The sequence below is a fragment of the Nesoenas mayeri genome, assembly GCF_963082525.1.
Source record: "Nesoenas mayeri genome assembly, chromosome: 8".
NCBI lineage: Eukaryota > Metazoa > Chordata > Aves > Columbiformes > Columbidae > Nesoenas > Nesoenas mayeri.
In genome coordinates, this window is record NC_137554.1 from 19885078 (window position 1) to 19910943 (window position 25866).

The following is a 25866-nucleotide window of genomic DNA, read 5'->3' on the forward strand; positions in this document are numbered from 1 at the left end:
CGACGCTTTGCGGCGCGGGGGAGAGAGAGGGAGGTGGGCGGTCCTGCCGCGGCCCCGCTCTCCGGTGATGGCGACGTACGTGAGCGAGCTGGAGGCGGCCAAGAAGAGCCTGAGCGAGGCGCTGGGCGAGAACGTGAAGCAGTGAGTGTGGCGGTGGGGCGAGGCCGGGCCGCGGGGGGGGCTGTGGGGCCGGGCCTGGGAGCTGCGGGGCCTGCGAGCTGCGGGGCCTGCTCGCCTTCCCGCGGCCTGCACAGGGCCGCCCGTTTGTACCGTGTCTGTGTGGAAGCCGCGACGCTGGCCTGGCCCCGGGCCGCTTTGTGGGGGTTAGGAACAACGCGTTTCGAGTGGTGTCTGCACCTTGCCCGCTCTCCCCTAGGTACTGGGCCAACCTGAAGCTCTGGTTCAAGCAAAAGATCAGTAAGGAGGAGTTTGACCTGGAGGCACGTAGGCTCCTCACGCAAGACAATGGTAAAAAAGCCACCTTGTGTTTGTTTTCTTGCCGTCTCTAATGCTGTGTTGCTCCTGTCAGGCCGGGGTGAGCTCCTCCTGCTGCGTGTTGCTTCCTGAACAGGGAAGTTGCTGTGAGGGAAATAAGAACGGCCAGGGCTCTGATAGCAATGGAGTTATAAAGGTGGGATGTGCCCTGGCTTGCAGGGGAAAATACCTTTTTGGCCCCAGCACTTAAAGGCAATTTGTTCTTGTGTAAATATGGCTTAAAAAAAAAAAAAGTAAAATAAGTTGTCCCGCAACCAAAAACCACTTTGTTACATCACCGCAGAGACCCAGTCCCTTCTGTACTGTGCTCTCCCTTTGTTTGGGACTGAACTGATGTTGTGGCTGAATTGGAGGCGGGAAAACCCTGAATTCACTGAGGTGATTTTGCAGCAGGCAAATCCCCCTCTTGGCCTTTGTGGGTGGCAGATCAGAGAGCTGAAGGGTGAGCTTCCTTGTGATCCCTGCGGTGAGTTTGTCAGTGCTCAGGTTCAAAGGGCGAAGAGGATCCTCCACCCCTCTGACTCTACTCACGAGGTTTATCTTCGCTCTTTCTAAGGTGTAGTTACTGTGTTCCAGTAACCCTTCTGTAAGGCAGCTGCATTTTTTCTAGAAGTGGTTTGACTTAAATTCACCTTCCTGAGGCTGGTTCTTACTGTTCTTTTCTAGCGCAGCCAGAAGTCCCCCACTACTAAAGGGCTGTGTAGCAGGAGGGACAGCTAATCCTCTTGCTGCCTGAATGCACCAGATGCTTCACGTTGTGTGCTGTACGATTTGTGTGTGTAGCCCACTGAGGATGACCCAACCTATTTCTGTGCCATGTGTTGTATCTTTTTTGTTAGGATGGTAGTGACAGGTTCTGGGCTCAGTAGAAGAAAACTCTCTCAAAAAAAAAAAACTTAAATGGAAAGTTGTGCCTGTGTAGCCAAGTGTGCAGGGAAAACACAGCTGTGGAAGGGTGTAGCGAGCTACTTCAAGGATTGCTTTGGGGGTGCCCCTGGGCACTGGCATGTTGCTAATGAACTGCCTTTTTTTCACGCAGTCCACTCGCACAATGATTTTCTCCTGGCTATTCTGACCCGATGCCAGATCTTGGTTTCTGCACCAGGTGAGTCCCGAGAAGCTTCATTAAAAACAATTGGGTAGCAAAGCTTTGCTGTGTGTATCTTTGGGTTTTGTACAAAGCACTCCAGTTTTCTCAGCTTTAATGTTTGTGTCCTTTGTGCTACTCAGGCAAAATAGTAGGAAAGCAGCGATCCAGCTGATTTCAGCAGAGATGCTTCTATGAATAAGCTGCGTGTGCTTTATTAGAGGCTGAGGCTGAATTGCTGTGCTTGATAAGCAGGTTTGATTTCTGGATTGGATATGTGCTGTGAGCAGAAATGTAAAGGGAAATGCTGCTTTGATCTGCTTTGCTTACGCTTCCTCTCTTATGAACTTGGTAATGCTTTTTGTTCTTCTTTGCTGGGGATATAATTTTGGGGAGCTGGATTTTCCTGACTGATTGAGTACGTGTCTGATAAAAAAATGCTTACTTTGAATGCTTAGAGTGAGTCGTGGTTCAGCTATAGCAAATTAACCCACCCTTCTGCAGATAGTTAACATTTTAACTTCGTAAGCATCTAGAATGGCTGCAGTCAGGCTTGCAAGATATATTTTGTTTGGTCCTGAAAACAACTCTGAATCCAGAGGTCTAATAGGACAATTGAACTGCAGTTCAAGATATGAAACTGCTGTGTAGTAAGGGAGGGAAAATTATTATAGCTCTGATGGGCTGAGACATGAGAGATTAGGTTTTTTTGTGTTGAGAGAATACCTGATGTAGCTGGAAGAAGGAAAAAAAATGCAAAATTTATGGATTGCCCACAGCTTTTTGTGTCATGGCTGGTCCTTAACTATACCAGCTGTGCTAATTAGCTACTAACCTCCACCACCTGCAAACTTGCTTTGTTTGCTCTTGAACTTTCCAAACACCTTTTGAGTCTTAGACTTGTCCTCTTTAGTGGTTTGCGCTTATGTAATTCAGCAGACTTGTCTAAATCTTGCTGCTTTTTGCATTTGACTTGGAGTACTTAGAGCTGGACTATAAAGAAAAAGAACAAGAGCAGCAATTCCCTTGTGAGTATTACTTGAAGTAGCTGAGTGTAAATTAGGAAGAGGAGGGAGAGAGTGCCTATGTTCTCTGATCTGGGCACTGGGCTGATGTCAGGGATGAAGCAGAGGTTGTAGTCTTGTTTCTGAGTGGCAGCGGTTGGGTTAGAGCCTGTTGCTGTGTGACTAATTTTGGGGTGGTTTATTCCTGTGTCCACCACACTGTGCTTAACTCTCTTGAGTTTGTCTCTTTATCTGGTCACTTAGTTTTGTGCAGCTTTTCTGCAGCCCTCTAGTGAGGCTTCATCTTCCGTGGCAAACTCTGCCAGCTTTCCAGTACCCGCTTTTTCCAGGAATATGTTAAAAGTACGAGCCCCAGCACAGAGCAGTGTGGTGCTCCACAGTTATCTTCCAGATGCTGCTTGTTTCCTGCCTGACCTTTTTAATTTCAAGTCCCTAACAACTTTTCCTCTTGTCCTGTTGAACTCTAAGAGCTCCTGAAGAACCCTTCTTTGTAGTGTTTCAGCAGATCGGTGGCGGCACGTAACGCGGTGCCAGCTGGTCACCCCAGTGCTTTCAGGCAGGCTCTTGTTGGCTGTGTCCACAGAGGCGCGTAAGCCAGCTTGAAAAAAAAATCAGTTTACTTATGCATGTGTTCTGAAAGAGAAAGTTTAGTGCTCTGCAGTTAACAGCATATACTGCTACTCCCTTCTAGAGTTTCTGTTTTGCTCTCCTCAGATAAGTACAGGGTCTCCTGGGAATTTTGGAGCTAATCTGTACTGAGACACGTCTTTATGGGCCGCTGACTGGTACTTGCAAGTCTGCTGTGTGTTTATGTGCAAAACCAGGGAAGTGCAGTACCAGTGGAATACTCCCCCTAGATTTCCTTTCTCCCATGTAAGAATGAAAAGCAGACAAGCTTTTGTCTCCACTACTGTCTTTTGGGTAGAAGGTGTTTACTTCATGATTCATGGAAACAAGTAATTTTAAGGAAGTGTGCTTGATGCACTTGGCACGCCATTGCAAGGGTAATTGAGGTGTGTACTTTCCACCTTTATGTGAGCCAGGCAAGGCAGAAAGAACCACCTTCAAAATGCCAGTTTGTGTTTTATAAAAATGGTGCGGTCAGTGTTACAAGTGTACTTGGTGTAATGGAATTTGGAATAGGAAACCTTGGGGAAGATATTTTTAAGGAGTGATTGTAAGATACGTTGAACCTTGCAAACAAACCCATTACCTTTTTTGGGAAGGCTTTCCATTCCACCTCCCATCTGCTTAGGCTGTTGGTCACACAAACTTCAAACCCAGTTCAACAGCCTGTGTGGGATGGGATATTTAGGACCTGTGGAGAGGGAGGAAGGTTCATACCTATTCTGATGTGATGAATGACCATTTGCTTTAATTCCTGCCGAGCTCCTGCTGAGGGCACAGCAGGATCCTCAGTAATCCTAAATCTGTCTTCTCTGCCCTTTTTAACAATGGGTGATGTTCCTGCTGGTAGATGTATCTGTAAAAGCACCCATAAATACTCTAGTGGCACCCAGCTGTAACAGCTGAGAAGCTGTGAGCACTTTAATAGTGATTTTAGGTTGGCTGTACCTGCCTGGGTGGTGTGGCACACTTCCTGTTACAAGAAAACTTTTTCTTTTGGTATTCTCTTTTTATTAATATTTTCAGAAGTGCTTTTCCAAATTTTTATGTCTGGGGTGTTTCTTCCCCCCAAAAATTCCATCAAGAGGAACTTCAGTTTGAAGCCTTTTTTTAACCTTGCATGGACTTGCTCACTGAGCTTATCTTGTTTGTTGGAGGATTGCAAGCAATCAAGCTAATGAGGTTTCTTGGGTTAATACATAGTTCATTTGAACTGTTAACTCCCTCCTTAGTTAAATGCTACCAATAAAGCTGAGACAATTGCAAGCACTTGAGTTAGTGATATAAGGATTTAATTTATTTACTAGTAGTCTGGAGCCAACTAAGAGATGGTTCAGCAAATTCGAACTCTTGCTGGGATAGCAGGAGAATTTTATTATATCAGGGTTGCCCAAGGACTTTGCTTGAAGAGCTGCTGACTGTGAGATGGGCTCAGATTGCTCCTGTTGTTGCACTTCTCTCCTGAGAGCTGGGAGGGGGAAAAAAAAGAAGAAAATAGGAGTGTGAGTTGTTGACAGAGGAGGGTCATCACAATGTGTTTGACTAAACCCTTATCCCTGTAAGAAGATAAGAAAAATGCTGAAGATCAAATAAAAAAGGGTGGGAAAATGCATGTTTTCTAAGCCTGGCTGTTTTGTTTTGTTTTTTTTTTCTAATATGACTTTATCTTTGTCCTTCCTGCTGTGTGGTGCTGGGGCAGCACATCAGGAAAACCTGACATGCGCTGTCTGGTGTCCCCTTAGAAAAACATTCTTACCTGTTGCTCATTTCTGAAGGCGTATCAGCAGCTATTGCTGTGGCTTGTTAATATCTAATTCTCTTGCTAGCGAGATTAAATAAAAATTGTTAATATCTCTGAAGCGCTATGCCCAAGCCAACCCAGCCTCATTATTTGTGGCCAGGAAGGCAAGTACTGATTTTCTTAGAATACTAGAGGGAAGTTTTGCTTTCTTCATCTAGTGCAGGTCAGGCTTAGTAATACAAAAATCTGGAAAAGGAGCCAAAAAATTCTGCTTTGGGCTCATTCAAATGGGGAATGGGAGATAGTATCTCACCTTGACGGTGTTCAAGGTGAAGTCTGGGTAAGTTTCTGTTAAATGAGCAGGCTGAGATTGAATTAAGTTGCATCTTTCATGGTCTACTGTCAAAGCCTAAAGAATTAGTTGCCATTTAGTTTAAAAATTACTGTGTTTTTTTTTTTAAAAAAAAAAACAAGGCATTTTAAAAATTCATACTCTGCTGTAACCTATTCATCTGTAATACATTGTCAGATAAAAGGATGGTGTCTGCTTTTTATCTCCATCTGTTACACGTTCTCTCTCTCTGCCTCCTGGTCACTGGGTCAGCTGAGGGTACTTTTGTAAGTGAGGCTGTGAAGGAGCCTATATGAGATTTGTGACACGGAGGAAGCGCCTGGGCTGGGGTGACATTGCGAGCTAGAGAGATGTGCTTTTATTGGAAGCTTTAAAATGGGCCAGGTAGTTTCTGTGTCTGTCCTTGACACCCCTAATCCCCCCCTTCCTAGAAGAGGTCTGACCCACTGTGGAGCAGAAGAGGAGGAAAAAAGGACTCATCAGTAAAGAGCAAAACATCTTGCGAGAGAAGTAGCATTATTTTGATAGATCTTAGCATGTAAGTCTTGAGACTTTGAAGGGCAAGAGTGGTCCTTGAGGCAACTGTCCATGGTGCTTTTCACCCCACTATTAGGATGTAGCTAAACTTTCTAGTAAACTTTTTTATAGGGAGAATACACCATCTCTCTGTGTAGGTTGTTGTGGGTTCTTTTTCTAACCCCTTCTTAGAAGCTGACCATTCAAAAACTTCACATGGGTCCTCTGGTTTAGCCTGATTCCTAAAGTCATGTTTTAGAAATTTGTTGGTTTATTTGGTGTGTGTGGTGTTTTTGTTTGTTCGTTAGTTTTTCATGGCAGAGGATGCTGTACTTGTGCTCCAGCCACAAGTGTGGGGAGCTCCACATAGCCGAGGACTTGGAACCAGCCTCATTCCTTACAAACAGGGCTGTAGTATAACTGTGTTTATGAATTCCCGATTACAGCAAATTAAACACAGTTGCAGAGCCCAAGGTAAGCATCCAGGCTGGTGTGCAGCTGGTATTGAGCCATGGCAGGCTGCGGTAACAGGAGAGAACCTGAACCAGTTGGTTGTCAGTACGTGGTGGATGGTGAGCTGTGGGATGGCTGCTGTCACCTTTTGTCTTGTATGTGACTGAGGAAATAGCAAATGCTGGCTCAGGTGTGGCCAGGGAGTGTCTGAGACACCGTTACGTGGCTGGCAAGCACCTTGGAGGTGACTGGAATGCCCTCAGAGCAGTGTTGTCCCAGCTCCCCAGGACTGGCAGGGACCCAGCACAGGCATGCTCTGCTCTGGAGGAAAACGCGTGCTCAGTGGCTGTGCAACACCAAGGGAAGAGGATACCGGTGAACACAAAGTGGAGGCTGCCTCTGTACCCACAAGAGGGCTGTCCAGCCTTGGGCTTGGGCTTCCTGTGCACCGTCAGCAAACGCATGTGCATTCAGTGCGACGTGTTCTTATGCCCCAGTGAGGGAATTGTGCACAGACCCTTTAAACCCATCAGCAGGAAATCTGTCCTTGCCGGGAGCTGTGGGATTGTCAGGGTGGGGTTTGGCCTGATGTAAGTGTAGCTGTCAAACGGCACACAGGAGACTTCTGAGCAGTTTCCTCAAGGCAATGTGGCCAAACATGTTTATTTATTGGTACTATACAGTAATTTTTTTTTTTTTTTCTGGGTCTGAGACAAAGCTTGGTTAAGCAGATAGGGAGCTGTAAAGGCAGCTGTCATGAGTCAGGCTGCTTGATATCCTGCTGGTTAGTGTCTGACCTCATCCAGGAGAATTTCCCTCTGGGCAAGCACTTGTCCTGTTCCTGATGCAGCAAAGAGCTTGTTCCTTCCTTCTGGCTTTCCTTGGGGGCTGTGCTCACCTCTCATCTTCCACCATGGGATTTGTGTGGTGTACAGACAGAAATTTCTAGTAGTCATGGGTGAGCTGGGCTGACAAAGGCAGGGAAGGGCTGCCAAAAGCATTCTCCCTTGGGCGACGACTTTTGGTTTTGGGGTAAGGCTTACCTGGGGGCCAAAGGTTAAGGGTTTTCCTTTGTGGACGGTCTCATCCTGGCCCTAAAAAAGCAACACTTATCAAGTGTGGTTTTTTTCTTTTCAATTTGTAGAAGGTGCTGGGTCTCTGCCATGGCCAGGTGGCTCTGCAACTAAACCTGGAAAACCCAAAGGAAGGAAAAAGATTTCTTCAGTTCGACAAAAGTTTGATGTAAGTGTCCACAGTTAAATGGTCATGGCTGTCTGACATCTCTGCGTGGGGGTGAAAGAGCCCTGCACGGCATGTCGGTTTTGTTAGTACCAGGGATGATGGAAGTCCAACATGTGCGATGACATATGTCATATTTATTTTGAGTTCTGGATTGGTGCAGAAGCTGGAAGTTAGTATTAGGTTGGTGCAAAAGGAATTGCGGTCATTGCATTGTTGACATTTGTCATCTGATGCTGGAATACATTCTTAAATGTGGTTATGTTATACATCATTTTACTGTGCTTTTCTCGCTTTGTTTTTTGGCTAATGACTTATTACTTGCTGTTTATTTTAGACTATGGAAATTATGTTAACTAGAAGCAAGTTTGAGCAGTTTTCTTATTAGAGTTCAAAATAGGTTGTAAAGCAGCAGAGACAACTCACAACATCAACAACACATTTGGCCCAGGAACTGCTACTGAACCTACAGTGCAGTGGTTCAAGAAGTTTTGCAAAGGAGACGAGAGCCTTGAAGATGAGGAGTTTAGCAGTCAGCCATTGGAACGTGACAATAACCAGTGGAGAGCAATCATCGAAGCTGATCCTCTCACAACTACATGAGAAGTCACCAAAGAACTTGATGTCTGCTGTTCTATGGTCATTCGGCATTTGAAGCAAATTGGAACAGTGAAAAAGCTCAAGAAGTGGGTGCCTCATGAGCTGACTGAAAATAAAGAAAAATCATAGTTTTGAAGTGTAATCTTATTCTATGCAACAAAAACCATTTCTTGATCGGATTGTGATGTACGACGAAAAGTGGATTTTATACAACAACCAGTGACTGGACCAAGAAGAATATCCAAAGCACTTCCCAAAGCCAAGCTTGCACCAAAAAAGAAGTCACGGCCACTGTTTGGTGGTCTGCTGCCGGTCTGACCCACTCCAGCTTTCTGAATCCCAGAGAAACTGTTACAGCTGAGAAGGATGCTCAGCAAATCGGTGAGATGCACCAAAAACTGCAACACCCGCAGCTGGGATCAGTCAGCAGAAAGGGCCCGATTCTTCTCCACAACAATGTCTGAGCACATATTGCACAACTAACGCTTCAAAAGTGGAACGAATTGGGCTATGAAGTTTTGCCTCATCCACCACATTCACCTGATGTCTCTCCGAGTTCTGCTTCTTCAAGCATCTCAACAGCTTTTTGCAGGTAAAGCACTTCCACAACCAGCAGGATGCAGGAAAATGCTTTGCAAGAGTTCATTGAATCCCAAAGCACAGATTTTTATGCTACAGGAATAAACAAACTTATTTCTCATTGGCAAAAATGTGTTGATTGTAATGGTTCCTATTTTGATTAAAAAAGATGGTTTTGAGCCTAGTTATAATGATGTAAAATTCATAGTCCAAACCCACAATTCCTTTTGCACGAACCTAATAATAGCTGCTTCCTTTTTCATGGAAACCTCTGGGGAGGAAGTGCTGCAGTGTGACCTGGCCTTGTTAGATGCCACAGAATCCGTGGAAGAACACTGAAATTCAGAATTTTAAAAGCTTATATTCCAGGAATCAGCAAGACCTAACTTTAACTCTGTGGGCACTGCAATATTGCAGTGTCTTTGAAGTTTTCTAGGACTAATCTCTGTAAGCTTGATGAGTAATTTCCAGCCTTTCTTGATAGTCTGTGTCTAAGATTTAGTGCAAAATGGGTGTGATGACTTGTTCAAACATATTTGGGAATGGAGCTTTTATTTGGGGACCAAGTTATTAATTATTTCACTTGGCTTTTGTTTGTAAGGTTTGTAATGTGAAAAATAGTATTAATCTCTTGAGATTCATGAGATGAGTTGAGAGCTACATCTAATAATGATGGGGCACAGCTTCCGGACAGAAGGTTAGTGACGAGTGCCAGTGTGTGTTTTGAAATGAGTATGCAACCCAGACGGAATGTCTCTGCTCAGAAAAGAAGGATGTCTTTTCAAATAATATTTCTGTTATTGGAGTAGTTGACATCCTGCTTTATCCTTGGGAGAAGACATCCCCTGTAATTATGGGCTGGAAAAAGGCTGTGCAACTACATACATATATGATAGTTATATAAGGAATTGGACTCTGATCCTTGTGGGTCCCTTCTACCTCAGGACATTCTGTGATTTTATAATAATGCTCTGACGGGCTTTTCATAGCCTCATTCGCCTTTCACATTCTCAGTTATATCTTGGTCACACATTTGCTTTATTCTTGAAACAAAAGCGATTTACTATTTGTGTGAGCAGTCAGGCAGAATTCTGTGATTGTATGATCCACTCTGTGGAGCTCTACAATCCAAAGTGCTAGAAGCAAGATGTTCCTTGGGTGGAATGTTTTGAGAGAGTTGTTTCAGAACAGGTGTATGGCAGAGAACAGCACAAGATCTGGTTAATTTTGCAGTGACCGCTCCGTGCAGTTACCTGGTACTGTCTCATGGCTGTTCTGCAGTTGTCTCTGCTGCCAGACTGGTGGCGGGGGGGGCTGGTGTGAAAGAGGATCGGATGAGACAGTGTCTTCCATGGTGGGGGTTTGATAAGATGGTTCAAACTGAAGTACTAGTTTGTTGAAAGGGACAGTGTTTGTCTCTTACTGAGCCAGATGTATCACGTGTCTGAGCACATCGTAATCTGGCTCAGTTCTCTGACAAGGCAGACAAATAACCAAGCAAAACAGACTCCAAACTCTGAATTTTTCTTGCTCATTTATTCAGCTGGATCAGCATTCCGTGAGGCTGGATGAGGGCCAAAGCCAGCGCAAAGGGAGAAGGAGCAGCCTTGTGGCTGGGGATAGATGATAAAGGTGGGATAGATGATAAAGGGATAGACGATAAAGGTGGGGTGTGAAACCCACCTCTCTGACACTGCGAGAAGCTGGCTTGGCTCAGCCCAAGGGCGTACCACACTTCTGGGGATTGTAATGTGTGTGTGCTCCAGTGACTAGCGTTTCAAAGGGATGTGAGTCCAGCTGAAGGCTTGTGTATAGAAACTGCTGAAATATTTTGCAGTGTTCACAGCTGCAACCTGAATTCTGATGGCAGTCTGGTTTTTTATTTTAAAACCATACCGTATGTTAAGGAAGCTTCTTTTCCCGAGGCTTCCTGCAGCAGAGACTCAGGCATAGATTCCAGAAATTCTTCTAAAGTATTTTATTTGCAAGGTACACCATATAGAGCAGCTCAAGCTGGGTGCCTCCTGAAGAGGGACCCTCAGTGGAAAAACTTCGGACGATTATAGCCCTCTGAAATGCAAGGCCTCACTGTGTGTGCCACTCCAGGGCAATTACAAAATTAGAGTCTGGAGTCCCTCAGTTCTTCATTTTTGTCAGGTGGGCTGTTAAGTTCTGACCTTCAGTTGCTATTTTGTACCTGCAGCCGGAGGAAATAAGTTCTGTGGTAATAGCCAAAACATTCTTCTGTTAGACACTGTTCTGTTCCTTTACTTACCTCTAAGGATGTAGCTTCCCTTTTTTACTTAACAAAGCGAGAAGCTCAAAGGTCTACAGCTTGCAGATGTTATGCTAAGAAAACTTACTTACGCTAAGCAAATTCTATATAAGCAGTCTCTAAGCAAGTTCTACAAGAGCAGTATACCTGATAATTCGGTAAGCTAAGGCAGTCTGGTCCCTAACAGTCCTCCCTTTGTTTTTGTTAAGCATCCCTGCTCATGTGTGAAGCAGAGTAACGTTTCAGTAGCAAGTGGAGGAGAGTTGGAGAAGCAAGTCATGATGTACTGGAAGTCTTGGAATTTGGTTTCCTCTGATAGCCTTATGTTACACCACATTTCTAGTGCGTGTTTTCACATGTGTTCCTGGATTGTTTGGTATTAAGTACCGTATGAAGTGTATGTTATGGTTAATGGGCTTGTCCATTACTCAGGGAATTCTGGAGTAGTGTGAACTTGAAGTACCTTAATATTTCCTGATGTTTCTCTCTCTGGTCAGAATAACAGCTGTGAATGACAACGGGCGCATTCCAGTTGGCTTCTGCTCTCCCAAACCACATTCCTCCTAAGAGTGACTTACATTTTGAAGGTCTTTTTTTTTCCAGGCATACAGGCATGTAGCTTTCCTGTAATGAAAGCGTAAATCTTCAGAATTACCGGGAGGGAAACCTGCTTTCACATCACTAGTGGGTGGATTGGTTTTTCACTCTGAGTTAAATGCCACACTGTCCTTTGAATAAAGCACCCCCCGCCCTTCCTCTCCTGAAACTAAGATGTGAGAAATCTGCTTGGCTGTATATTAATTGTTTATATGTGAGGTATGTGTTTGTCTTGATGCCCTATAGAGCCTGGTGGCAATCTTCATTCTAGAGCCACCAGATTTGTGGCTTGGAGAGCTGAGGGACAGGAGTTGTGGGAGCATTTGATGAGCCGTGGCCAGGTTGTTCTTTTGTGGGTTGGGGCTGGGCCAAACACATTTCTGGGCCAGAGGAGCGATCATTCCTATATGCTTTCCCCCCACTCCTTTATCTGGAGATAGAGACTTCCCTGGAGCCACCACAAGCACTTAGAGCTTGAGACAGGAGCAGATCAAGGGAGTTGTGCTGAATACATGTGGCCGGGGAAACGAGGGTTGCCACCTTCTGGTATGAAGTTTCTATGATGTTTTGTTTTGACTTTTTTTTTTTTTTTCCTAAATAACCAAGTTGGTTCTGAAAAATAGCCATAATCCATCTCAGAATCGGTGGGTCCTCGGTAACACAGCTCTGCTTAAAGTATTCAAAGTACATGGCAGGACTAGAGTATGAAATTCAGAACTGGAATTTGGCTAAGTTGTTGTGTTTAAAGCTTTAAAGTAAGAATCACATAAGCTTAGGATCGTGCGTTTTAATCTTGGTAGAAACTGTCCGGTAAGTAAAACACTTCTGCATAAGAAATGACAAAATATAAAATCATAATTGGTCTGGGTAGTATGAACAGGGATAAAAGGGACAATGGTCACATTCGGGACTTACAGGAGAGTAAAATTAATCCAGCAGGTGGGAAGTACAGAGCAAACCAGAAGAGGTGACTTCATGTGGTTTGTTATGACACTCTAGAATTTCTTGCTGCAGAGTGTTGTGCATACTCAAAGTTCAGGTGGTCTGGGTGCTGCTGGACAAGTTCATGGGCTGTTTAATAACAGGACACCAACACAGGCTCAGGTTGGGGATTGGGAGTGTATCCTGGGGAGGAATATTGCTCTGCTTGTCCTACTGTGATAACATTTTCATAGCTTTTTGTTTTCAGACTGGAGAAGGGATGTTTGGCTAGATGAACCAAAGGGTCTGACTGAGTATTTATCCTCTTACACTCTAATGTTGTGTTCACAACAGCACCGGTTCCAGCCTCAAAATCCTCTCTCTGGAGCCCAGCAGTTTGTGGCAAAGGATCCCCAGGAGGATGATGACTTGAAGCTGTGTTCTCATACCATGATGCTTCCCACACGGGGCCAGTTAGAAGGAAGGATGATCGTAACTGCTTATGAGCACGGGCTGGACAACGTGACAGAGGAGGCAGTGACCGCAGTTGTTTATGCTGTGGAGGTGAGACTGGGCTAGGCAGCAGTAGTTTTCCCATTGTGCCACCAGCAAAAGGCTCTGTATGTGTGATGTAAAGTCTAGGATTTCTGCCTGCAAGTGTTAATTTTGAAGTACTTGTATATGAAGAACTCTAGGCATGCTTAAGTAGCTGTTTTGGAAAATGCTGTTCCTGTCACTTAAAAGCAGGCATAGAATGGGAGCTCCAGTTTAAACAGTTCTATAAAAAAAATATTATAGGTGCAAATATCTGGCATGGAAGTGACAGAATCAGGTGATACCTTCAGGTGAAGTTCCTGCTGTCTGGTTTTGTCCATCAGTGGTGCGTTACCTGATGTATCCCAGGAATGATGCAGCTGTTGCTTGGAGTGTTGATTTGTGGATGGGTTCCTGGACTCAGGAGGCCAACCTGAGTTCCCCATCTGGGAGCGAGGCCAAATTAAGCAGTTGTCTGCTTGGTTTTTTTCAGACAGTTGCTTCTCCAGCACTTTCCAGGCAACTGAACAGATCTGAAAAAGAGCGAGTGGTTTTTCACTGTAGTTTTAGGCCCAGTATTTCAGTACAAGTGTAACATGTAGTGCCAATTGTGAAATCTCTTTTTATCAGAGAGATCGAGGGTTGGGAGTTTCCTACTGTTTAAGAAACCTCTTTGACATTTGAAGCAGCATATCGCATATTATTAAGTACAGTTCAGGGGCTAACATACATAGTGCTCGCACAGTGCCATGTTCTTTTTATCCAGTTGTATCAGATATTGCAAATATACAGCAGCTTGTCCAGATCTTGGTTCCTTTGTGTGCTTAGGTCCTTGTGGTCATGGCAGTACTACTTCTGTGTGGCCAGTGAGGCGCTTTTCATAGCTGTGGCTTGGTAGGATGAATAAATCAGCTTGTCTAATAAGATTGCTTTCCATTGCAGAACCATCTTAAAGATATTCTGACATCTGTGATATCCAGGCGGAAAGCCTATCGCCTGAGAGATGGCCATTTCAAGTACGCCTTCGGCAGCAACATTAACCCTCAGCCGTATCTGAAGAACAGTGTTGTTGCTTACAACAATTTAATTGAGTGGTAAGGAGCTCTCAGCACGTTGCCAATTTCAAATGCAGTTTGCTGGTCCCAAACTTACTCCGTGGTTCAATTTCTCTTTTTAGGTAGTAGAATCTGTTAATAATAATGTTTAGCTTTCACACACTAAGAAATTACCGGTACAAAGGCCTGTGTAGCTAACCAGGGAGGGAGAATGTGGGGGTTTTCAGCAGTGGAGTTTAGGACAGTGTCAGGTCTTTTTTCTTTGCCTGTGCTTGTCTGTCGATTTATGAAGGTGACCCCTGGCCCTCTGAATATCTATAGTAATTATTGCTTTTTGAAAGCTGTAGTGAGTGACATGGCAGTTCTGTTGCTCTTGGGGAAGCTGCCTCTGGGCAGCAGAGCTCTGCCCTTGTGGGGGCACTGCTGTTGTGCCATAGGAGTGGAATGTCGCTGAGGACGTGCAAGACGCTGCCACCCTGTCATTTCCTGCAACCAGATGCATTTATGGCTCCTTGGCATGCCTTTCCAGTTAGCAGAGCTTCAAGGTCGCTTTGTTTTCCAAAGTCTGAATGTCAAAACAGCTTGTGCTGTGTGTCTAGCGGTTGTGTATGTCTGTGGCAGCCTCTAGCAGCTGAGAGGAGGTTGTGGGCGTTTTAAGATTTGATTATAGCACTACAAATGCAATTGATTCCAAACAGCTCTGCCTTCTGGCCAATGCCTTTCAATTTAATGTTGTGGGTACCTTAATATTTATGCTGGGTAGAAAATATTTGCTGTAAATAACAAAAGTTGCCCAATTCAGATCACTTCAGCAGGTTTGAAATGTGCTGAGGGTCACTTTGCACTATTTTTATTAGTGGAATTTTAAAGATATTTTAATTACAACTGAAATTTTATGTACGTGAAGGTTAAGAAAACTGATACAGGAAAGCAAACCCTGGGGCCAAGCCCCTGCAGTGTGACTCCCAAAGCTAGTGGTGTTTTCTTGATGGGATGATTTTGCTGCCTGCTCTGTCTGCAGCCCTCCGACCTGTGCGACACCTTCTGCGGGTCAGAGCCTCGCTCCCCAGCCCCCGCCCGATGACGCTGAGCAGCAGGCAGCTCTGCTCCTGGCGTGCTCTGGGGACACCTTACCAGCGTCCCTCCCGCCAGTGAACATGTACGACCTTTTTGAGGCGTTACAGGTAAGCTGTTATGCCAACGTGTCACAGGCAGTGCTCCCATGGGTACCAGCTGCCAGTCTCGGATTTAGTTTGCATGCATGGAGGGGTATTTGATTTCTCCTCCTACAATCTTTCCCTCTCAAATTTGGCATTCTTTGGTTCTGACTTGTTCCCACTATGAGGTAACGGTTAACATACAGTCAGGCCCTAGTTAAATATGTGTTCTGCTCCCCTTGGTTAGAGAGTTAATGAAGAAATCCCTGTCTATTCTTACAGCTACGTAAGAAGGGTGAACACTTCCTCTGTAGCAAGACTGCAGTGATAGTATCAGAATTGAGCTAGACTGAGATTTTGACAGAGATGCAGCAAAATGACTTGCGTGGCATGTCTCGTCTTACTCTAATGTTCCACCTGGGTACTTAGAGGAATACCTGGTCCTGGCATGGAGGCTGCTGTGGTAGGTTGGCCCCAGCCCTGGGGAGGTGTCTGAGGTAGTCTGGAGGAATATGCCTGTTGTTCCCTCCCTCTCAGGCAGCTCTGGGGACATTCAGACTACTTTGAATGTCTAAAATCATCTGTGAGAAGTTTCCCCTCAATCTCTGCTGTTGTGAACAGGCCTTGGGATTTGGTCTCAAGGCTGTGGAGGCAAACCACTCATTTTAAGACATGTAATCAAGCATTTTCTTGCATTTAATCGGATGGAATTGTTGTTTCTAAGTTTTTTTTTAATGAGAAATTGTTGTTTGTTGACGAAAGAGCAAAATTATTATTTCCTTACCGTGCCACTCCCTTAGAAAACACCATAACAGGTCTGTGCCGGCAGCACGGCAGTTCCGCAGGCTGCATCTCTGCTCGTGTGCGACAGCCTGTGTCCCTACTCAGCAGGGCTGGCACTCTGCTCATCGTGTAGCAAAGGGAGGTTCTTCCATAGGTCGTATGGGGAAATGTGCATAAAAGCATGAAACTAGTTTTCTAACATGTATCTCCAGGTGCACAAAGAAGTTATTCCTGCGCATACTGTCTACGCTCTAAACATTGAGAGAATTGTCATGAAACTCTGGCACCCAAACCATGAGGAGCTGCAGCAGGATCAAATCCATCGCCAGCGCCTGGCGGCAAAGGAGGGACTTCTGCTCTGCTAGAGCTGGGCAGCCATGCCAGGCCTTAGGTGGCCATGGTGCTGCTCCTTGGACTTGACATTCAGATACTTCTTACAAACCTGTGTCAGCATTTCAAAGATAATGCAACTTGTGAGTCAACTTTTCCTATGGAAACATGACTGAGTTGTGGTACGCTTTCTCTGCTTCCCCAGAGCCATGTGCCATGGAGTACACGCAGCAATCCCACTGAATTGGAAAGGAGAAACATGACATTTGTTTGCAAAGACTGTTTTTTAGGAAAAATAAATGTGAGGGTGGAAAGAGTTGGTTTTAAATAAGGTGTATTTGTGTTTTGTGAGCATGGGGAATCTGCCTCCTTGCCCTCCCATCTCAGGTAGTCTCCCCTTCTAAGCTGTCTCCAGGGCCTTGTCCAGCTTTTGCTCATTTAACTGGAAACAGGGAGGGCTCTTGTGAAGATGAGCAATTCTCTAGGGTGACAATGTTCCTCTTCTACAAGGGGAACTTCTGATTAGAAAGTGTGAGGAAAATATGGCACAAAAGGGAAAGGTCATTTTTAGCCTGTCTTCTGAACTGTTTTGCATCACAAAACATGATGTGCACTGTCATAGGAACCTCTCACCAGTTACCAAAGTATGCAATAAAATCAGGGTTGTGAGTAACTTTTTGCTATCAGCCTAGTCCTTGACTCACCTGTCTCATAGTATTTGTGATCAGATGTTCTAGGAGATGTTGGACCTACAACAAGAGGTGACCTCTGTGCCTGTCAGATACAGCTGCCCATCCCAGCGGGCAGCTTGATTGTCCCTGAGGTGGAACAACAGCTCCTGAATACCAATTCACTGTCTTAGTGTTGCACACCCCTTGGATTTGCAGCACGAACAAGATATCTTATTTTATCATAAAAATATGCAGCCCCACCTCTCCCTGAGGGGAGTGGTGCAGATCACTGTGTAAAATGGGAAATTCCACCTGCTGTGATTCAGGGACTCTGCTTTTTTCCTGAGTCAGCTGTGTGCTCCTCAGATGTTGATGGGAAGAGGCTTATTATAACATGCAAATTCTATTAAAATATCTTTATTACTATATTGCCTGGTTTTAACCACACCTATGGAGGTACTGCTAAAGAGTGACTTGGCTTATTGTGCCTCCAGACAGCAGAAATGAAACGGCTTCCTCAAGGGGAATGTGGAAGGGAAAGCTCATGGTTTGCCTCCTTTCTAGTCTTCCCCTGTTTGGAAAGTATTTGGATAGGAGAGCTGTTGTCTTTCTCCTTTCCTGTGCTGTTTCCTGCTCTTGTGCACCCCCAAGGTGCAGGTTCCCAGTGTTTCCTCCCAGTTATCTTTTTTATAGCTGCTTTTCCTGACCCCCATGACTGTTCATGTTGGGCCAGAGTTGTAGCAAGGGGCTGTGGAGCTGCCTCTGTGTTCCTGGCTTCCCTGCATCCCCCTGCGGGATGTGCTGTGGGGTTCGGCACAGCCAGAGGCAGTGCCCATGCAGGAACCAGCAGCTCTCATCCTGAGAAGAGCATTTTAGAATTATGAAGAATCTGGAAAAGGCAACAGCTGTGAACTACAGCAGCGCCTGGCAGGATGCAAGCAGGTGTGTTCCTGGTGGGTCATCTCTGTTGAGGTGTGATAGTGTGTGGTTTAGAGGGGAGTGAGAGAGGAGATGGAGGATTTCTTTCGGTCCATTACCCTCAACTGCCATTTTTTCTGTATTTAAGCAGACATAGCTGTTTGGAGGAGCCTTAGCTTAAAAGTTTACATTGGTGGCTTTTACATGGTAGGTTTTAAAGGCAACATTGAACCTGAGTAACTGAACGTGGTGAGATCACCAAGTCACCCAAGGTACGGTCTCTGGTGTGTGGGAGGGGGATTTCCCAGATAATTGTTATGTTTCTGGTGTAAAATGAAAACATTACGTTTGTTTGCTAGAAACTTTGGGGCAGCACTGATGATTTCGGATCTGAAGAAAGCACACAGCCTCCAACAGCGTCACAAGTGAGTTCTGAAACAAAATACAAAGTCTGGCACAAGAGATTCTACTCTATTTGCATGTGCTGGGTGGGGGGAGGCTCTGCAGACAAAGCCTCATGTTCTGAAGAGCTGAGTCATCTATTCCACAGTTTAAAAAGTGGGTTATTCAGGATATCTGCTAGACAACGAAGGCTTGAATAAGGAAATCCCATCAGCCATGTTTCACAGATGGGAAAACTGAAAGGGACATGTTCTCAATGCACTTTACCACAAAGCGTGAGGTCTTGTGAGAAGTGGTTCTTCATGGACCTCTGGGGTAATTTGGCTGAAGGGCTATCTGGAGGCTGCTTGTCTGTCCCTCCTGTGCGCATCTGGTGCCTGGGTCAGCCTCAGGGGAATTGTCTCTGAAAAGAGCTCCTTTGGAAAGACGGCCGGCATCAGCAGAGCAACTGCCTCGCTGGGGCTGTTGAATTTCTGAAATCAGTTTCCCATCAGTGGGTTTTGTTAAGCCTTTTTAAAATTCAAAAGATCCCACAATCAGATATCTGCTTCTGTGCAATGACAGCCACTTCTGAAATGCCACTTTGATAAGAAGAAAGAGGAGGAGCTGGCATCGCTTCCGTCTCACAGGAAGGGCTCTGGCCTTGCCATGGAGCAGCCCAGAAACTCGTTAACCTCTTCTAAGGTTTTTAGACTTTGTTTCAGTGTACAGAGGCAGTGCTGCTGAGTTTGGGCAGCGACGCATGTGGGCAAAGGCTCTTTCCTCTTTTCTGTCCTTATTCCTCCTTCCACATGCACAGCTGGCCACTCTCTCTCACATCCCAGGAGGTGGTTTGGTCACAAGTAATTACAGCGAAGCCTCTGTTAGGTCTTTCCCTTTCAGCGGAGCTGGACTGCAGCTGTGCAGACACTGCAGGGTGGTTTTATTTGTATCACAGAAGCAGATGCTCCAGATGGGGTTTGGCAGAGCTGCCAGCAACTGCTTGTCTGTGTACTGTAGGAGGCTGGCACAAAGCCCTTCTGTGAACTGTAGGCTTGGTTTTTCAGATATTAATATTTTGTTATTAGACTATGTGAAATGCTGATGGTAGCGGATACTGTGTGTTGCTCTAGGGAAAAGCAAAGATTTCAGACGTTTTTCCACTGAAACTTTCATTTCTCACTAAAATGCTATTTTCCCACCAGAAAGAAATCACAAGGCAGCTCTGCCTGCTTTATTTTTTGCCTCTGCCCCAAAATACTCACCAGAAGATTGTTCCAAGTTGTCAAGTCTGGCTTTTAACTCTGCAATAGAGTTAACTAATAACTCCATAATAAATGACTTCAGAATAATTCTTATCCACCAGCTTCCCCTCTGTCCTCACCTACTCTCTACTGTGCTCCTTAAGATAGGAAAAGGAGGAACAGGGGAGCATGGCTGTCCCTCAGCTTTGCTCCCACCTCCTGGGGTGCTTGGTGGAGGTGCAGCCTTGCTGTTTTACCGATGGCTTGTGCCAGAGGGTCAGTGCTGCAGGGATGTCAGCAGGGTTTCTCTTTTCTTATCTTTTGGAGCTTCTTCTGTATGAATTGCTCTTGTCCTGCAAAATGTCTGGGCTGGACTCCTTAGCTTTTCCTGGCGCAGGCAGCTCTGCTGCCTTTTCCTGGAGCTGCCCAGTGAAAGGACTTGGTTTAGGTATTTTTTCAGAGATCCCTCAGCCAGCCTCATGCAGCAGGTGCAGGATCTGCTGGCCAGTGCAAGAGGGACATGCGGTTTTGCGGGCTCCACCTCCCCTTGCCCCACTTGGACAGTGATAGAAGTGATTTGCATTATTTGAGTCTTCAGGACACACACAGTTGGAGGAGAAAAAAACAAAACAAAACTTGATGATACCATTAAATGAAATGGCATGGAGGTATGAACTGAGGAAGGGACGGCTTCTCCAGTGCCTAAATAGGTGTAGGCACCCTTCTGGCTCATGGCATGGTTCCCCCCCAAGCCCTCACTGGCAGTGCTGGGTGAGTGGCGCTGGGTCCCCCAAGTGCTACACTGTGGCTGACTCAGCTGGCCACGGTGGGGACAAAAAGGGAGTAGGGAGGAGCTTGCAGACAACCAGACTGCCTGGATGGCAGTGGTTGTGTTCACCAGAGAGTAGCATGGTCTTACCTGCCCTCCTGGGATAAACAGGAGCTCCAGGCACTACCACTTCACGTGTGACATCAAAGCAGCTGAGGTAAGTGCATGATGCAAATGAGCAATACCTCAGAGCTGGTGCTTAACCGCAGCTGTGCTTCTGCATGTGCTGTGGGAATAAGCTGACAGTTCCCTTTTCTGAAGCTTCTGGGGTGAGCACAGAGGTGCTTGTAATGTGTCCTGGGGCTCCGTCCCCACTGTCGGTCAGGGGGTGCCGGGCCAGACATGGAGCCAGCACCGTGGAAGTGTGTCCTCCACAGTCCTGAAGCATCGCGGGGGAACAGGAGAGGAGCAGGCAGAGCACAGCTGCCATGGGCATCTTTGCTGGCATTGCAGCAAGGGCACACTGTGCTCCTAATACTTCTGCTCGCCAGGGCCCTTAATGGCTATTGCTACTACTAAAAGGGAATATAGAAAAAATAAAAGCATGGGCCTGACTGCTCAAATACTAGAGCATCCAGGTGATGGAGGAGCAGCTAGTGCTTGCTGCCTGGTCCCATTTCTGTTGCTGTAATTGTTTATTGCTCTGGTTTTAAACTTGGAGGAAGCCCAAAGACCATTAGTCATGACTTCTGCTTTCTGGGCTTTTGATGGTTTATTCATTCATGTTTTCTGAAAATGGCGTCCACAGGGAAAAATGTAGTCCCCAACCAGAGGCTGAGTTGAAGCAGCTGGGATGACCCTGACCATCACAGGTTTTTGTTAGAACAAAATTTTCAATTCCTGCAGAAATGTGTCCTCAGTCTCATTCTCCCCTGTCTGCCGGGCCAATGTCAGTGCCATGGGGCCAGGCTCGCCCCACGGCTGGGCAGTGAGGACACCACGTGCCTCTGTGGCTGCACGCCTTAAGCCCTGGGGTGCAACCCTGGCCATGAGTCCGTGTTTCCTGTTGGCGTCACAGGCAAGAAGAGCTGTAGATGCTTTTCAAACTGAAACCAGGGAGGAAGAGAAGCATTAAGGATTTATTTTTAAAGAGCAGAGCATGGAGACATGTCTGGGGCATGCCTGAGGCACAGCTGCTCCCTCGGGCTAAGGTAATGATGCTGCCTGCCTTGTGCTGCCTGCTACAGTGGGGCAGGAGCATGCTGCTCCTTGGCTTGTTTAAAGTCTGGAGAAATCTAGTGTTACAACAGAGGGGCTGCTTGAGCAGGAAGAACTGCACCTGCTGGCAGCCATGCAGGAAAAGGCTGCGACCAGTCTCCATGCCTCTCGGGGGGCTCACAAGGAGCTGCCAGGCTGGGGAGCAGTTCCCAAAGCCCATCTTGTTGCACTGCCCAGCTGGGAGATGGGGCGCAGCTTGTCCCTCTGGAGTGGCTGTGTTGCCAGAGCCGTGGGTGCCAGGGAAGCTGCAGGGAGCCCAGCTCAAGCCAAGCACAAACCACGGCTGGCTGCAACGGGAGAGGGAGGGAGCTCCATGCAGCTGCCACCCCGTCACCTTCACTTAACAGCTGGGGAAATACTGGGCTGTACAGGCTGAGCATGACTGCCAAGGAGCAGCCATCTGGATGCTGAGACCGCATTACATCTTCTGCCAGCCCCTGGGGATGCCAGCATACAGCTGGGAGCCAGGGCCACTGTCCCTTCTCCATTGCACAGGGCTTGCCAGGTGGACAATGTGGGTCCCATTGCTTACTCTGTGCAAACAAATGGCCATCGTGCCATGGGCCAGGAGTGGGATCAGCCTGTGATACACTTCTATGGGAGGCTCTGTGTCTCCATGCACTGCTTTGGGTCTTTCAGAAACCCCCTGGCACCTTGGCTAATCTGTGGCGGCTGCCTGGGGCCAGTTGAGGACAGGTGGGGAGACTGGGGAGGGCAGGAGCTGCTGCCACGGCTCACTCCAGCAGGGGAATTCCTCGGCAGTTTAGCCACATCTTTGGGCCATCCTTATCTGTGGTTTTCTGCTTACTTCAGAAATGAGTTTTCTATTTAAAGCACATCATCTAAAGTCTAATTCTTTCCTGGGATCACAAGGCAGAAGCCCATCACTCTTCAAGCACAAAGGCTGATGCGTGTCCTTAGCATGTGCTGGTCCCCACCAGCCCCCAACTAAGAGCTCGCCTGGGGCGAGAATCTGGGGTCTCACACAGCACAAGGATGCTGCTTTTCCCCTTGTTGCGTGCCAGACACAGTGAATTATGTCTGTGAAAGAAACCCCAAAACTCAGTGGTGTCTGGGTAAACGAGATGTCGATCTTTGCATGCTTCTTCCTGTAGTGTTTTTGCGAGTGCTTCAGTTCAGACTCATCTCAGTGAGTCAGAGAACCGGGGAGCTGAGGAGATCCATCACTGCAGCCCTCAGCCAGCCCAGCTGAGGCCGCAGCTGCCCCTCTGCCTGTGCAGCCCCTGGGCAGCCACATGTGGTGGGAAATGCTCCTCCAAAGCCTGGTGAAGCCATGATGCAAATACCAGAGAGATAACGTGGGGATTCCTCCTGGCCCACTCTCACAGGCTATCTGTGGAACGCAAGGTTAAGTGCTCGGGACCTTGCTGCATCTGTGTGCGGGTGGAGAGCTGGAAGTGATGGCGGGGATGCCCGGGGCAAAATGGGCTGAAAAGGGGATGCTATGGGCAGCTGAAAGCTGCTCTGAGCACCCTGCAGCCAGCTGGAGCCCCAGTCTGGCCCAGCTCCAAGCAGTGCACTGCTGAGGAGGGGGGATGATGGAGGGAACAGCTCTAGCCCGTGTCCTCATTTGGCAGCCTGACACCAGTGCCTGCCCTGAGCCACATGCTATGCACCAAAGCTGATGTGGTTGCAAATTATTTATCTTTTTTTTTTTTTTTTTTTTAAACCCAAACATATAAAGGCTTTTGATGGATCATTTTCTTGACTCCCATAGACAGCTCCAAAGATAAAATGTACATTATGGTGAGGAGAATCTTGTCAAATAGGAAAGGAACCCACATAAAAGCCTGATGACACAATTTTGGCACAACAGTACTGCACAGTCCTAAGCCCTTCGCTGCTGTTAGGACTTTGTACCATGTGCAAACAGTCACTGCCGATACGGGAACATGATGCTGCTTCCAGCAACACGGGCCATGTGTGGGAAGGGGTATTTACCCTAGGTTGCACTCGGACCGCCTTCACTGACCTGAGTATGATCCATAGCAGTCCTTGCCAGACAGATGTGTGGCAGGGCAGTTGCTGTTCCATTGCTGCCTCTCCATGTGCTTATTTTCTGTGGTTTATCCTCTCTTGGACAGCTTGCACACTGTAAATGACAATGTGAGTGTCAGAGAAACTTTAGATCCATAACTCGAAGGAATTAATGTTGCAGACAAAGGAAAGCTAAGAAATGCAAACTCATTTCCCTTGGAGTTGGCGCCAGCTGGGCCATGTGGCCCAACACTGTGTGATGGTGTTCCTAAACACCAAAGACTGGTGAAAAGCTCCTCTCTTAGGGGCTTAAATAATTTCTCACTGCAGATACCTGCTATAAGTGAGCTGGCTTGCTCAACTTGAGGGATCCTGTGCCAAGACAGCAGGAAACAGCCAGCACCCACTAGTTCTAGGATGTTTGCCTCAAGGGAGCAACTTGTTTATAACTTGTGTTATTATGTGTCTAAGTCACTAATTTCAGCAAGAAGGTATGGGGAGCCCTGCACAGGAGTGTTAATTTAGCTGCTGGAGTTGGCTGAAGATTGCCAAAGCTCCTGCCCTGCATCTGCCTCTCGGGCAGCCCCACAACCGCCAGTCCCCATTTCAGCAGGACACGTTGCTGAAGGCAAACAGCTGTCTCCATTTTGGAAGCTGGAGCAGTCCCTCCACCTCCACTCTCTCATTCCGGGGCTCTCCATGCCGAGGCTGGGGCTCTCCCCGGCTGCCAGGGGAGTTTTTGCACCCAACTATGACCCCTGGACGGGATCATCATGTGGCTGGAGGTGTTGGTGTGTTCCCAGGAGGCAGAGGTGCTGACCGCAGACACACGATCCACCTGAAAATTTCCAGCTGACTTGAGCACTTTCGGTTTTTCCATCTTATATTCTGCACAAGTCATAGCAGTATTGATGGTATCGCTGGGTGGAGAGACATGACTGCGCCTAATGCCAGCACTATGCAGATGACTCCACCACGTTATCAGCTGAACTGCTGAACTTCTCTGGGAATTTTTTCTTTTTTTTCTTTTTTTTTTTTTGTTCAACCACCAAATACCAGAAGACTTTTTCCAGCAAAAATGCTAATTTCTTTGCAGTTAAACTGCAACAAACCCATATCAAACAAATGCTGGAAAGCAAAGTGTATCAAAAGGCAACTCTTCAAATGCACCTGATTAAGTGCCATGGGGACAGTGGCTTTAAAAAGTCTTCCCTTCACTCCAGTGTCACCACAGGAGAGGGGGCCCACCAGGCAGGGCTAGGGCGTGACAACTTTGAGACAAGTGTGGGTGCCATATAAAGACAGAGGGGCTTTATTTTCCAGTAGTAACCAGCATCTCTACCTAGATCTACACTGATTTTGTAGATGGTAATGGTGCAACTGATGATTCGTAACTGCAAATATTATTTATCCATTAGCAGAATTATAGTGCTAAGCCTGCCAGGAATTGCACAATCACAGAGAAATTAGCGGACAATGTAGAAAAATGACTGGAAAACTTTGCCTGAAAGATGGGAAAGCGGATATGAAACCTGGCAATGCACTGCACACACCATTTGAGATCTGACGGTACCTCACAGCAGGATCCCCTACAGGAGTTACATTTGTACAGTCCTAAAATTACATTCAGCCCCTTTGAAGGCAACCACGAGGCTGATGTGGCTCCCAGTGAAAATGGGTTTGACGCCCCTGTCTTATGGGCACCTCTGTGCTCCACCATCAAAGCAGTCTGCAGGCAGCGGCCCACTGTCCCCTCTGCCGCAGCCTGGCCAAGTTCACTCTCATTGGGGCTCACACAGGTTTCGGTGTCCACAAGGAGCTGCCAAGGTTATGTGCAAGAACAGACCTAAGTTTGGACAGATTTCCCATAGCTTCCATCTTCAAATCAGGGCTGGAAAATGTCCCACCTTGATGAAAGTCTGTGGCATTAAGAGAAACCCCCACTTGCACCACGGCTGCCTCCTTGCTCGCTTGCTGCCTGCCTTCGGTTGACCTAGTTGAGTCATGGGGAGATGCTGAGCGAGAGACATCCTGAGCTGTGGTTGGTACTGATGCTGCCCTGGGGAGAAAAAGGTGCTTCTCCCGAGGGTCATTCCCTGCCCCACGCAGGCAAGGGGACCAGGGGCAAGAGGCGAGCACCCCAGGGCAGGGATGGTGGAAAGGGCTGGCCCTTGCACCTATGCCATGCCAGCCTAGCCCACCTCCTGATATCGCCATCCAAAGGGAAAAGCTGATTTCTCT

At 46.8% G+C, this 25866-nt stretch overlaps 1 protein-coding gene across 1 annotated transcript; it reads left to right on the forward strand.

The window, feature by feature from the left end:
- The first annotated feature begins 19 nt into the window (after positions 1-19).
- TADA1 (transcriptional adaptor 1) lies at positions 20-17026 on the forward strand. Its single transcript, XM_080348943.1, has 8 exons — positions 20-141; positions 377-468; positions 1535-1600; positions 7441-7538; positions 12862-13071; positions 13984-14135; positions 15118-15280; positions 16249-17026. Exons 1-8 carry the CDS (start codon positions 68-70, stop codon positions 16399-16401), a joined length of 1008 nt encoding a protein of 335 aa, XP_080205069.1. The 5' UTR covers positions 20-67; the 3' UTR covers positions 16402-17026.
- The last annotated feature ends 8840 nt before the right edge of the window (positions 17027-25866 follow it).